At 35.8% G+C, this 15,349-nt stretch overlaps 1 protein-coding gene across 3 annotated transcripts in view; it reads left to right on the top strand.

The window, feature by feature from the left end:
* GMPS (guanine monophosphate synthase) overlaps positions 1-15,349 on the top strand; it is a 94,075-nt gene that overhangs the window by 17,019 nt on the left and 61,707 nt on the right. Inside the window, exon 1 of one of the 3 annotated variants that reach the window (XM_061193522.1) lies at positions 7,316-7,374. The exons of the other annotated variants lie outside the window; for them this stretch is intronic. Within the exon in view, the coding sequence (XP_061049505.1) occupies positions 7,354-7,374 (21 nt within the window). The 5' untranslated portion in view covers positions 7,316-7,353. Of the gene's footprint in view, positions 1-7,315; positions 7,375-15,349 lie in introns of those variants that run through there. 3 annotated transcript variants of the gene reach the window in all.

The raw sequence follows: 15,349 nt of genomic DNA, 5'->3' as shown, positions 1-15,349 counted from the left end.
TTTATCCATTAAGTGTAAAGTTAGCTGTGGGTTTTTCATATATGCTCTTTATCAGATTGAGGGCATTTTCTTCTGTTCTTTGTTTGTTGATTGTCTTTATTATGTTAAGATGTTGGATTTTTGACAAATGCTTTTTCTGCATATATTCTGATCATCATATGGTTTTTGTTCTTTATTGTGTGGATACGTTAGATTAATTGATTTTGAGATATTAAACCAAACTTGCATTCCTGGGATAAATCTCACTTGGCCATGGTGTATAATCCTTTTTTGTAAGTTGCTGGATTTGGTTTGTTAATTTTGTTGATTTTTACATCTACATTCATAAGAGATAATGGCTTGAGGACTTCCCTGGTGGTCCAGTGGTAAAGAATCTGCCTTCCAATGCAGGAGACACGGGTTCGATCCCTAGTCATGGAACCAAGATCCCACATGCTGCAGGGCGAATAAGCCTGTGCGCCGCAACTACTGAGCTCGTGTGCCACAAGTAGAGAAGAGAAGACCTGCACGCCACAACTAGAGAGAAGCCTGTGCGCCACCACGAAAGATCCTGCGTGCCACAACTAAGACCCGATGCAGCCAAAATATAGAAAGAAAGAGATAATGGCTTGGAGTTTTCTTGTGATGTCTTTGGTTTTGGTGTCAGGACAGTACTCTGGCCTCAAAGAATGAGTTGGGATACCATTCCCTTTTTTTTTTTTTTTTTTTTTTTTGGCTGTGCCCAGCAGCACGTGAGATCTTAGTTCCCTGACCAGGGATTGAACCCGTGACCCCTTCAGTGGAAGCAGGGAGTCCTAACCACTGGACCACCAGGGAATTCCCTACCATTTATTTTTTACTAAACTTGCTTTGTGTGATCAGTTTCTGGACTGAGACCCTAGTTTACATTTTAGTGGATCATTTTCATATTAATGCATTACTGTATTGAACTGTGAGATACGTTCCTCCCAAGTCCATCATCTAATTGGGCAAAATAAGGCACAAGACTTAGAGCATCACACTGAAGAAGATAGCTTTTTTAGAGGTAATTGGTATACTTTGAGTGGATGTAGCTTGAGTTAGACTAAAAATTTTTAGGGATAAAAGTATAAACTTTTAATGGATGATTAATCCATCCACATAAGTGGATTTAACTTGATAGGTTTTTGGTTTTGAAACAGGAGTGTCTCTTAGGTTTGAGTGACTGTTGGCCTTGTTATTGACACCATGGCAGAGCTTGACCATCCAGTGCCCCTGAAGGCTGAGGGTAACAGTTGCTTATTGTAACATTGTCTTTCAGTTTGTGGAGAGAAATGGTAGTTTGAAAAAGGTCACAAATAGGTGATTTATTTTGCTTGTTTTTGTAGAGGTAAAATGTACATGTAGTGAAGTGCACAGATCTTTAAGTGTACAATTTGAGTTTTGACAAATATATATCCCCACATAACCCCTACCCCAATCAAGATACAGAACATTTCCATCCCTCCCAAAGTTCCCTCATGCCCCTTGGAAGTCAGTTCCTCCACTCCTTCAGCAGCAACCACTGTTCTGATTTCTGTATCTATACATTAGTCTTGTTTGTTTTTGAATTTTATATCAGTGGAATCATACAATGATTCTGGCTTCTTTTACTCAATATAACGTTTTTGAGATTTATCAATGTTGTGTGTATCAGTAGTTTGTTCATTTTTATTATTATGTAGTATTCCACTGTATGGATATACCAGAATTTGTTTATCCATTCACATATTGATGGCCATTTGGATTGTTTCCAGTTTTTGTGGACTTGGGTGTTCATTTCTCTTGTATAAACACCTAGGAGTGAAATTGCTGGAACAGAAGATAGCCCCTGATAGGTTTTGGTATTCCCCACTTCCTACAGCTTGGAATATTTAGGCTGTAATAATAGGTACTTGATGCTTGGAAGAGATAAATCTTGATATAGTAAAACAAACTTTTAAAAAGTTGCATTATAATATTTTATCCTTAAGGATATTTTTAAAGTATCTTGCTCAGCTGTATTTTAATCAAAATAGTATGTGGTTTGTGGACAAACGGGCTACTTTTAGACAGGTTTATAAAAACCAGTAGAAATGAACCACTACTTTATTTGGTAGTAGCAATTTGAATTTTAAATTAAAAAATAATTTGACAATAAAGTTGATAAAAAATAAATAGAATTTGAAGCATTCTGGATTTAACAAGTTTGAATGTTTTAAAAATGCAACCTTGGATTTGGTGTAGTATTTTCATAGAAAAGCTATTTTCAGGTACTAGATAAGAAAATTTCTATTGGTTTGTCTGTGAGGCATATTATCCTGTCTAGTCTGGTACCTCTTGAGTTCACCAGCCCTAGCTCTCCAGAGGTTATTTAATAGTGCCTCTAAGTGGTTTCTCTTCCCTGATGTCTTTCCTTCATTAGTTACCCCCTTTAAAAAAAAGAGGTAAGTATGCAGTTATATTTTAATCTCTAAAGCCAAAGGTTCAGTATAATGTATATTTTGAAGTCAAGGTCGTAGAGAACTAAACGTAATGGTAGCCATTTTGTACAATTTCCCCTACATTCTTATATATTTCTGCTATATATGGCCAGGGAAAGCAGAATCATAATTTGTTATTGATTCATAACCTGCCGTGGATGCTTTGGTGTTAGATGGTTTTTTAAAAATTTCACTTTAGGTAGTATTAGAAACATTTTCAGAAAGACAAGTGATGCTTACTTCTTGCTTAGGAGTTTGTGGGTGAGCTCGGCTGAGCTTCACTACTCTCATCCTTTGCTTGGATCAAGAAGTAGGCTCTTGGTGTTTTCATGATGATGGCAGAAGCACAGGAGACAAGGAACATTAAAATGGCTTAAGGCTTGGCACACTATCACTTCTGCCCTCATTACATTGGCAAAAGCAGGTCTCGTGGTTGAGCTCAGTGTCAAGAGTGATATATTCTGCCTATAATAGGACAAACTGCAAAGTGACATGACAAAAGGCATGGATGTAGGGAATAGTGAAGAATTAGGGCCAGTGTAGTCTGTTACATACGGAAAATTTAAAAACATGCACAAGTAGAGCAAAGAGTATAATGTCTCTGTCACTCACCTCAGCAGTTATAAACATGTGGTCAGTTTTCCTTTACATACGTTTACTTAGTGCCTCATAGTAAGAATTACATATGTCTGTAAATCGTATCAGTGTTTTATTAGGTCAGTCTCCCAAGGCAATAGAAATAAAAACAAAAATAAACTAATGGGACCTAGTCAAACTTACAAGCTTTTGCACAGCTAAGGAAACCATACACAAAACGAAAAGACAACCTACAGGATGGGAGAAAATATTTGCAAATGATGCAACTGACAAGGGCTTAATTTCCAAAATATACAAACAGCTCATACAACTCAACAACAACAAAAAACAACCCAATCGAAAAATGGGCAGAAGACCTAAATAGACATTTCTCCAAAGAAGAAAGACAGATAGCCAACAGGCACATGAAAAGATGCTTAACATTGCTAATTATTAGAGAAATGCAAATCAAAACTATAGTTAGGTACCACCTCACACCGGTCAGAATGGGCATCATTAAAAAGTTTACAAATAACAAATGCTGGAGAGGGTGTGGAGAAATGGGAACCCTCCTGCACTGTTGGTGGGAATGTAAGTTGGTGCAGCTACTATGGAGGTTCCTCATAAAACTAAAATAGAATTACCATGTGATCCAGCAATCCCACTCCTGGGCATATATCCAGACAAAACTCTAATTCGAAAAGATACATGTACCCCTATGTTCATAACAGCACTATTTACAGTAACCAAGACATGGAAGCATCCTAAATGTCCATCAACAGATGAATAGATAAAGAAGATGTGGTATATATACACAATGGAATATTACTTAACCATAATAAAGAACAAAATAATGCCATTTGCAGCAACGTGGATGCAGCTAGAGATTGTCATACTAAGTGAAGTAAGTCAGAAAGAGAAAGACAAATACCACATGATAACAATTATGTGTGGAATCTAAAATATGACACCAAAGAACCTATCTACGAAAAAGAAACAGACTCACAGACATAGAGAACGGACTTGTGGTTGCCAAGGGAGAAGGGGTTTGAGGGAGGGATGAGTGGGAGGTTGGGGTTAGCAGATGTAAGCTATTACATGTAGAATGGATAAACAACAAGGTCCTACTGTATAGCACAGGGAACTATATTCAATATCCTATGATAAACCATAATGGAAAAGAATATAAAAAAAGAATGTATATATATGTATAACTGAATCATTTTGCTGTACAGCAGAAATTAACAACATTGTAAATCAACTATACTTCAGTTACAAAAAAAGAGTTACATATGTCTTGTCTCTATTTTCGTAGGTTAAGATTGATCGGTTGATTCAGGGTGTTGCCATCTGATTCATCTGTTATCAAATTTCTCATCAGTCTTTAACCTAATGATTTTAATAGCCAACACCTAGTTCAGTGCTTCTCACAGATCTGCAATAAAGATCCAGTTTTTAAAAAAAATTTCCAATCCTACCATGACTGCTATTTTTACAAAATACAATAAACTTTTAGACAAAAGAAATTTAAAACTCTAAGACATAGAAAGTAAAAGCCCCAAATTTTTATTATAGATTCAAGGAAATAAAATTGCTGTCAACTTGTTATATAAGTTTATGAATGCTTATATAAAATTTATGTACCTTTTGTTATTATGAACTGGCAACAGTTTGCATACCAGCACTGATCCTTTTGTGGACCACAGTAGCCTTAAACACATTATTTTATGAGAGATTGCAAAATGGTGATATTCTAATTCTATTCTTTCTGGAACTGTTTATAAAGAACTTTCTTTCATTTACTGTGTGGTTACTTGTGGCAGAGTTGATACTAGAAAGGCAGAATGCATGCTTGATTCCTTCCCTAACTTTCACCAATTTTGTGCATAATTTTTTCAAGTTCTGTTAACTCATTATTATTTTCAACAAAGTGTAGTTCAGGCACATGTTACAGTAGAAAGGGCAAGATGTAGAAAGGAGTTTGGGTTTATGGAGTATAATAGTTGTATCTTGAAAAATGGACCATGTGCTAAATACCTGTGAAATTGTGACATTCTACGCTTAAACTTTAAAATTTTTCTTAGGAAAAAATGTATAGATCTAAGCTAAAACTACTTCTTAAAAGTATTTTAGGAAAAGTAATTAAAGGCAAAATTGAGTCTGTTCGCAAACTCAGTATATTTAGGAAGAGAAAGCCCTTTGATTATCTTTCATCTCTGCATGAAAAGTGTCATCTGAGGTTATCTTTAGTATACTGATAGTATGGGGAGATGAACTGAAGAGAGGCTGTTTAGGTATGTAAATCTATAATATTCTTTCTATTTCTTTGTCTCTTTGCAAAGAACCTTTGGTTCTTGTTCATGTGAACAGGCAACACACACTTGAATCACCATCCAAAGAAGTATTTTTTGTTAAAGTAGTAGATCTCAGTCACAATTGGAATGCAGTCAGTCAGGAAAACTAAAGGTCAATATAAAGAAAAAATCTGTGAGGAGTGTAACTAAACAGATAAGAGTGAACATGGTTCAAAACTTTTCCTTCTAATATTTTAATGGTATGACAACAGTTGTTACTGAATGTTGTTTCTGTGTGTGTTTGTGTGTGTGTGTGTGTGTACATTGCCAACTTTTAGAAGTAGGATGATTTGGGCTAATTAATAGTGGGTTAGATTTATCTAGAGATAACCTTGTTCCTCCGTTGGCTAATGCTCATCATCAAATGGGAAAAGTAGCTATAATAAAACTTTGAAGGATTGAAAAATCATAAGGTAAAGGATAGTGTACTTTGATTTTAGCCAACAGTGCCAAGTTTTCTTAATTATTTAATTTAAAACTGGCTACATAAATATAGTTTGTCAGCCAAATAACATTGCTATAACTTTCTGGAAAGACTCTTTTAGGGTCATTGAAATCCAAGGGGAAAATATATAATTGATTTCAAAAGGTTTAAAAATTGGAATTAGAAATTGTGACACTGGAATAAATTTTTATTTCCCCTGAAGTTGGAAAATAAAGGTAATAAACAGTTGTGTGTTTATTTTCTTACCCAGTGATCATATGTATCAATTAAACCCATTAGAACTATATTTAGCATTACAACTATATTTAATTTACCTGAGAAGTTGAAATTCCTCAACCATTTCCACGGTTTTAGAGTTTGTGTACATGGGGTCTGGCTGTTTTTAAGTGGGTGCTAGTAGTAGTATCTGAATCCAAGCTAAACCGCTTTTTAATTCATTGATTTAGATAGTACATTCAGACTGTTCATTATGCTCAGCAATAGTGCCCACTTGAACTTGAAAGGAACTGTTGGCACCGTTATACATAAGGGGAGAAGAAGATTTGGAATGACTTTGAAGAATCAAGAGACATATTTGTTTATTCAAAAGAAGATGAAGTTGTAATCAGAACTACTACAAATTGGTTCAGTAAAGGAGAAAAAGTAATTAAATTAGAAGCAATATGGAATTCATAGTAGCATGATCCCACATAACATGTAGAAACAAAGCAGGAACATTGAATAACTACTAGCTTGAAATCTCATTAGGGAAAAGTGTTTCCTCAACATATGAACTCATTAACAAACCAGGAGCAGTAAAAGGCTAAGACAATGCTCTATGTCACTAGGGACTTGTATTTCCCAAACCTGTTGAACACTGAAAACTTAAAAAAATAGTAATTTATTGAAGCTATTTACTGAAGAGGTCTGTAGGTTGCATACTTAGATTAAACAAGATAGAGAAAAATGAATGCAGATGAATTGAGTGATCAGAATTTTTGCTTATAATGCTTAGTATCTACAAATGTATTGAAATTATAAGACAAATGGAACAAAACTTAGTGATCATAATTTAGGCAACATGAAATAGTCGATGATAAGTAAGCGCTGCTTAACCAGATGTATGACATCATTTTCTAAAGGCATTTTATACATTTATTATGTAAAATGAACAACTGTATGTCACCTGTATTCAGTAATTGCACCTAGAATTTTTTATATATATTTCAGAGACTTAGACTTTTTTAGAAGACTTACGTACTACTTAGGTATAGATAAAACATGTCTATATATCTATTTATATGAAATAAATTAGTTTTAGTATTTCTAAACTTTCTTCATGTTTAGCCTGACTCTTCTGAATTATTTTTTGACTTGAGTTGTCCAGGTCCTGTTTTTCCACAGATCTCTTATTCCATCAGGAATTTTGATGATTCATTATTCCTTGTGAGTACTCAGTTACTTCTGGGATTTTCTTCCAGGCCGCTGAGAACTCATTCTGGAATTTTTGACGCTAGCACTTCTTTGTTCTTACCAGAAGATGTCAGTGGAAGTTTTTCAGGTAATAACCAGAACTCAGTCCTCCTTCAAATGGTTTTTATTTTTATTTTTTTTAATATATTTATTTATTTATTTTTGGCTGCGTTGGGTCTTTGTTGCTGCACGCGGACTTTCTCTAGTTGTGGTGAGTGGGGGCTACTCTTCGTTGCGGTGTGCGAGCCTCTCACTCCAGTGGCTTCTCGTTGTGGAGCACCTAGGCCCGCCTAGGCGCACGGGCTTCAGTAGTTGCAGCACACAGGCTCAGTAGTTGTGGCTCAAGGGCTTAGTTGTTCCACGGCATGTGGGATCTTCCTGGACCAGGGATCGAACCTGTGTCCCCTGCATTGGCAGGTGGATTCTTAACCACTGCGCCACCAGGGAAGCCCGGTTTTTAAATGTTTTGCTGACTGAAGTGTTAAGGGGTTGCACTTGTCCAGGCATACCACTAGGAATAAGGAGCCACTACACTTTCCAGGGATCTTACTCATTCTTACTGTTCATAGAATGCATAGAGAAATGGCGTACTTGGTGAGTTACATAAAGCTCCAGCATGTCTATTCTAGATGACTTTCAGCCATGCTCACCTGTATTTCTTTCCCTGAACTCTTGGGGCATCTTTCTGCTCTAAGGGAGATTTCCTGAGAGATTCCGGGAATCACTTTCCCTTAAAGGATTTTATGTCAAATTGTACATAACTATGACCATGGCAATGACAGCTTTGTCATTGGGCTAATGGAAAATTTAAGATATAGCATGATTTCAGAGATGTTTTATTTCTTTCAGTTGACATGTTTGAGATTGATTCAGAGAGGACAGCATACTACTCTGTGGGACTGTGGAGAGTTTAAAAGAGCAGTTTAGGCTAAAGAGTAGGCCAAGGCCTCATAGGACTTGGAAAGTATTTTGGACTTTATTGAACTTTATTCTAAGGGAAAGTCACTATAGGGTTTTAAGCAGGGGGAGGACTTGAATCAGATTTTTTTTTTCTTTCAAGCACACAGTCATGTTAACCAAGTGATCAAAGTCAGTATTACCAATAGTGGAACAAAGTGACATTGTGTCCTTGCCATTGTATGAGATCAGGAGAAGGCAGCGTAAAATCATCACTAATGTAAAGTTGTTGCCAAAAAAAAATGTTTATCTGGAGTCTAATCATGAGACAGGAAACCCATCCTGGTGGTGGGTCATTCTACAAAAAGCTACTCTGAACTTTAAAAAATGTCAGTGTCATGAAAGACCATAAAAATGTGAAGAGGTGAATAGTTCTAGATTAATGTGTGTGCAAAATGTGTGTGGTCTTTGATAGGGTTCTGGAATTAAAGAAAAAAAAAGCCATAAAGGTATTTGTGACATTTGGGAAAATTTGTTTATAGATACTATCAGTGTTAACTTTCTTGGGTGTGAAAATGGTATTGTAGTTATGCAGGGGAATGTTCCAGTTTGTAGGAGGTCCATGATGAAAAGATTTTTGGGGAATGAAAAATCTACAATTTACTTTCCAGTTGTTCAGGGGAAAAAGTATATATATATAGGTAGAAATAAACCAAATGTGGCAAAATGTTACTAATTGTTAAATTTAGTTGGAGGATGCTGTTCATTGTACCATACTTTCAACTTTTTGTAGGTTCAAAATTTTTCAAAATAGAAGGAGGGTATAACAAGCATATGGTAAGGTCAAGAGCTATAGTCTCTTTGTTTTAACCCTTTAGTTGTAGCCTCAAACTTCGTTCAGCATTGTATGTGCGGTGATGGGCTCTTATGAAAAACCTTTGGTGAGGTTGATTCATCTAAAGTACCTGAGATGTTGGATAATTTTGTGAAGAAACTGTACTGTTTTTTTAGTTATAGGTGTGGTGAGATTAGATAGATAAACGTGGTCAAACTTCCAGTAGCCTTTTGATAATGAAAGGATTATTCTGAGTAGTTGAGAATCTCAGATCACCAAAATGGGTGTGGGTGGGTATTTTTAAAATCTTTCTTAACCCTAAAACTTTTAATTTTATTTCAACAATTGAAGGCTCCTAATTTGAAAGGGCTTTTAAAGGCAACTACCTGAATAAGTTTAGTATTGATGAAATTCAATTTAAAAAATCATTTATATAGTATAATAGTTCTTTTCTTAGAGACATCAACAGAACATTATTTCACTCATGTAAGGAAACTTTTTAAAGTAATAAAGCTTACCCCTTTTAAGTACCAAAATATTAAAAAGTAAAATAACTTTGAAGGTAGTCTTCCAGAAATATAATGCATATTTACCCACTTTTCTTCTGCAGTGCTAATTATTTTGGGGTTTGAAAAGACTTACATTTTAGTCCTATCCCCAGGCAACTGACATTTTCTTCATCTGTAAAACAAATACATTATGAATAAGAAAATATGTAAGACACCTGAAATAATAGGTACAGACTCTTAGTTTCCTTCTTTTGCTTTATTTAAAAAATCTTTATTGTAAAATAAGACACATGTAAAGAAAACTACATGCAACAAATGTGTAGTTGAGTGAGTTGTAAGTTTTTATCCAATATATTCAAAGGTTTTTTTCCTTTAAAGCCAAATAATATTGTTGAGAGTATGTCTTGGGATTGGTCGTTCTGGATTTATAGTCTAATTTTGATTCATATTCTTTCATGCCTTGCATAATTTTAATACCTTTTAGCTTATTTAGAAATAGCACATTCCACTTTTCATCTGTTGTTTGAGGTTGTCTTTCTGTTTTGCTCTCTTTAGAGATATTATTCTATTCCTTATTTCCTTTTTCACTTTTAGTAACTGTATGGAATTTAACTTCTATGCTTACTGATTCTCTTTCATGCAAACTTAATTTCTTGCATTTTACTTTTTTAAAATTATTTTATATTGGAGTATAGTTGATTAACAATGTTCTGTTAGTATCAGGTGTGTTTCTTGCTTTTTTTTTTTTTTTTCTCTTGGCTGCCCACACGGATCTTAGTTTTGGGACCAGGGATGGAACCCGTGCCCCCTGCAGTGGAAGCGTGGAGTCCTAACCACTGGACCACCACGGAATTCCTAGTATTTCTTACATTTTTAGAATACCTTCTAAATTTTCAGATACTTTCTACAAATTGATAGAGCTCCCTCTTCTGTTAAAATCATGGCAGTTTGTTTTCTGAGCATTCCTGGCACTGATTCCTCCCCACACTTCAGTCTGGCCCTTCTGTTTTCCTTATCTTTTTTTTTTTAATTTTTGAAATTTATTTTATTTATTTTTTTATACAGCAGGTTCTTATTAGTCATCAATTTTATACACATCAGTGTACACATGTCAATCCCAATCGCCCAATTCATCACACCACCACCCCAACCCCCCCACAGCTTTCCCCCCTTGGTGTCCATACATTTGTTCTCTACATGTGTGTCTCAATTTCTGCCCTGCAAACTGGTTCATCTATACCATTTTTCTAGGTTCCACATACATGCGTTAATATACGATGTTTTTCTCTTTCTGACTTACTTCACTCTGTATGACAGTCTCTAGATCCATCCACGTCTCAACAAATGACCCAATTTCATTCCTTATTATGTCTGAGTAATATTCCATTGTATATATGTACCACAACTTCTTTATCCATTCATCTGTTGATGGACATTTAGGTTGCTTCCATGACCTGGCTATTGTAAATAGTGCTGCAATGAACATTGGGGTGCATGTGTCTTTTTGAATTATGGTTTTCTCTGGGTATATGCCCAGTAGTGGGATTACTGGATCATATGGTAATTCTATTTTTAGTTTTTTAAGGAACCTCCATACTGTTCTCCATAGTGGCTGTATCCCACCAACAGTGCAAGAGGGTTCCCTTTTCTCCACACCCCCTCCAGCATTTGTTGTTTGTAGATTTTCTGATGAAGCCCATTCTAACTGGTGTGAGGTGACACCTCATTGTAGTTTTGATTTGCATTTCTTTAATAATTAGTGATGTTGAGCAGCTTTTCATGTGCTTCTTGGCCATCTGTATGTCTTCTTTGGAGAAATGTCTATTTAGGTCTTCTGCCCATTTTTGGATTGGGTTTTTTTTTTTTAATATTGAGCTGTATGAACTGTTTATATATTTTGGAGATTAATCCTTTGTCTGTTGGTTTGTTTGCAAATATTTTCTCCCATTCTGAGGGTTGTCTTTTCGTCTTGTTTATGGTTTCCTTTGCTGTGCTAAAGCTTTTAAGTTTCATTAGGTCCCATTTGTTTATTTTTGTTTTTATTTCCATTACTCTAGGAGGTGGATCAAAAAAGATCTTGCTGTGATTTATGTCAAAGAGTGTTCTTCCTATGTTTTCCTGTAAGAGTTTTATAGTGTCCAGTCTTACATTTAGGTCTCTAATCCATTTTGAGATTATTTTTGTGTATGGTGTTAGGGAGTGTTCTAATTTCATTCTTTTACATGTAGCAGTCCTGTTTTCCCAGCACCACTTATTGAAGAGACTGTCTTTTCTCCATTGTATACCCTTGCCTCCTTTGTCATAGATTAGTTGACCATAGGTGCATGGATTTACCTCTGGGCTTTCTATCTAGTTCCATTGATTATGTTTCTGTTTTTGTGCCAGTACTGTATTGTCTTATTACCGTAGCTTTGTAGTATAGTCTGAAGTCAGGGAGTCTGATTCCTCCAGCTCCGTTTTTTTTCCCTCAAGACTGCTTTGGCTATTCAGGATCTTTTGTGTCTCCATACAAATTTTAAGATTTTTTGTTCTAGTTTTGTAAAAAATGCCATTGGTAATTTGATAGGGATTGCATTGAATCGGTAGATTGCTTTGGGTACTATAGTCATTTTCACAATGTTGATTCTTCCAATCCAAGAACATGGTATATCTCTCCATCTGTTGATATCATCTTTAATTTCTTTCATCAGTGTCTTATAGTTTTCTGCATACAGATCTTTTTTTCTCCCTAGGTAGGTTTATTCCTAGGTATTTTATTATTTTTGTTGCAGTGGTAAATGGGAGTATTTCCTTAATTTCTCTTTCAGATTTTTCATCTTTAGTGTATAGGAATGCAAGAGATTTCTGTGCATTAATTTTGTATCCTGCAACTTTACCAAATTCATTGATTAGCTCTAGTCGTTTTTCTGGTGACATCTTTAGGATTCTCTATGTACAGTATCATGTCATCTGCAAACAGTGACAGTTTTACTTCTTCTTTTCCAATTTGTATTCCTTTTATTTCTTTTTCTTCTCTGATTGCCAAGGCTAGGACTTCCAAAACTATGTTGAATAATAGCGGTGAGATTGGACATCCTTATCTTGTTCCTGATCTTAGAGGAAATGCTTTCAGTTTTTCACCATTGAGAATGATGTTTGCTGTGGGTTTGTCGTATATGGCCTTTATTATGTTGAGGTAGGTTCCCTCTATGCCCACTTTCTGGAGAGTTTTTATTGTAAATGGGTGTTGAATTTTGTCAGAAGCTTTTTCTGCATCTATTGAGATGATCATATGGTTTTTATTCTTCAATTCATTAATAAGGTGTATCACATTGATTGTTTTGCGTATATTGAAGAATCCTTGCATCCCTGGGATAAATCCCAGTTGATCATGGTGTATGATCCTTTTGATGTGTTGTTGGATTCTGTCTGCTAGGATTTTGTTGAGGATTTTTGCATGTATATTCATCAGTGATATTGGTCTGTAATTTTCTTTTTTTCTAGTATCTTTGTCTCGTTTTGCTATCAGGGTGGTGGTGGCCTCATAGAATGAGTTTGGGAGTGTTCCTTCCTCCACAGTTTTTTGGAAGAGTTTGAGGAGGATGGGTGTTAGCTCTTCTCTAAATGTTTGATAGGGTTCACCTGTGAAGCCATCTGGTCCTGGACTTTTGTTTGTTGGAAGATTTTTAATCACAGTTTCAATTTCATTACTTGTGATTGGTCTGTTCATATTTTCTATTTCTTCCTGGTTTGGTCTTGGAAGGTTATACCTTTCTAAGAATTTGTCCATTTCTTCCAGGTTGTCCATTTTATTGGCATAGAGTTGCTTGTAGTAGTCTCTTAGGATGCTTTGTATTTCTGCAGTGTCTGTTGTAGCTTCTCCTTTTTCATTTCTAATTTTATTGATTTGATTCCTCTCTTTTTCTTGATGAGTCTGGCTAATGGTTTGTCAATTTCGTTTATCTTCTCAAAGAACCAGCTTTTAGTTTTATTGATCTTTGCTATTGTTTGTTTCTATTTCATTTATTTCTGCTCTGATCTTTATGATTTCTTTCCTTCTGCTAACTTTGGGTTTTGTTTGCTCTTCTTTCTCTAGTTCCTTTAGGTGTAAGGTTAGATTGTTTATTTGAGATTTTTCTTGTTTCTTGAGGTAGGCTTGTATAGCTATAAACTTCCCTCTTAGAACTGCTTTTGCTGCATCCCATAGGTTTTGGATTGTCGTGTTTTCATTGTCATTTGTCTCTAGGTATTTTTTGATTTCCTCTTTGATTTCTTCAGTGATCTCTTGGTTATTTGGTAAAGTAGTGTTTAGCCTTCATGTGTTTGTGTTTTTTACGTTTTTTCCCCTGTAATTCATTTCTAATCTCATAGCGTTGTTGTCAGAAAAGATGCTTGATATGATTTCAGTTTTCTTAAATTTACTGAGGCTTGATTTGTGACCCAAGATGTGATCTATCCTGGAGAATGTTCCGTGCGCACTTGAGAAGAAAGTATAATCTGCTGTTTTTGGATGGAATGTCTTATAAATATCAATTAAATCTATCTGGCTTATTGTGTCATTTAAAGCTTGTGTTTCCTTATTAATTTTCTGTTTGGATGATATGTCCATTGGTGTAAGTGAGGTGTTAAAGTCCCCCACTATTATTGTGTTACTGTCGATTTCCTCTTTTACAGCTGTCAGCAGTTGCCTTATGTATTGAGGTCCTCCTATGTTGGGTGCATATATATTTATAATTGTTATATCTTCTTCTTGGATTGATCCCTTGATCATTATGTAGTGTCCTTCCTTGTCTCTTGTAACATTCTTTATTTTAAAGTCTATTTTATGTGATAGGAATATTGCTACTCCAGCTTTCTTTTGATTTCCTTTTGCATGGAATATCTTTTTCCATCCCCTCACCTTCAGTCTGTATGTGTCCCTAGGTCTGAAGTGGGTCTCTTGTAGACAGCATATATATGGGTTTTGGGTTTTTTTGCGCCCATTTGCTGCTGTAATTGATGGTTATCAACTTTTTTTTTTTTAAATGTTAAGATGTTGTGATCATTATTTATTTATTTATTTATTTTAATGATGATATAAGCTTGATGGTATTCACATTGCCTAATTTGTGTCATGCTTTACTTATTTATTTATTTATGGCTGTGTTGGGTCTTCGTTTCTGTGCGAGGGCTTTCTCTAGTTGCGGCAAGCGGGGGCCACTCTTCATCGCGGTGCGCGGGCCTCTCACTATCGCGGCCTCTCTTGCTGCAGAGCACAGGCTCCAGACGCGCAGGCTCAGTAATTGTGGCTCACAGGCCCAGCCGCTCCGCGGCATGTGGGATCTTCCCAGACCAGGGCTCGAACCCGTGTCCTCTGCATTGAGAGGCAGACTCTCAACCACTGCACCACCAGGGAAGCCTGGGGTCTTGTTTTTGTATCCATTCATCAAGCCTGTGTCTTTTGGTTGGAGCATTTAATCCATTCACGTTTAAGGCAATTATCGATATGTTATGTTCCTATGACCATTTTCTTAATTGTTTTGGGTTTGTTTTTGTAGGTCCTTTTCTTCTCTTGTGTTTCCCACTTAGAGAAGTTCCTTTAGCATTTGTTGTAGAGCTGGTTTCGTGGTGCTGAATTCTCTTAGTTTTTGCTCGTCTGTAAAGCTTTTGATTTCTCCATCGAATCTGAATGAGATCCCTGCCGGGTAGAGTAATTTTGGTTGTAGGTTCTTCCCTTTCATCACTTTAAGTATATCATGCCACTCTCTTCTGGCTTGTAGAGTTTCTGCTGAGAAATCAGCTGTTAACCTTATGGGAGTTCCCTTGTATGTTATTTGTCGTTTTTCCTTTGCTGATTTCAGTAA

The sequence above is a fragment of the Eubalaena glacialis genome, chromosome 6 (genome assembly GCF_028564815.1).
Source record: "Eubalaena glacialis isolate mEubGla1 chromosome 6, mEubGla1.1.hap2.+ XY, whole genome shotgun sequence".
Classification (NCBI taxonomy): Eukaryota; Metazoa; Chordata; class Mammalia; order Artiodactyla; family Balaenidae; genus Eubalaena; species Eubalaena glacialis.
Note: the sequence above shows the minus strand (reverse complement) of the source record. Positions and strands in the feature narration are given on the sequence as shown.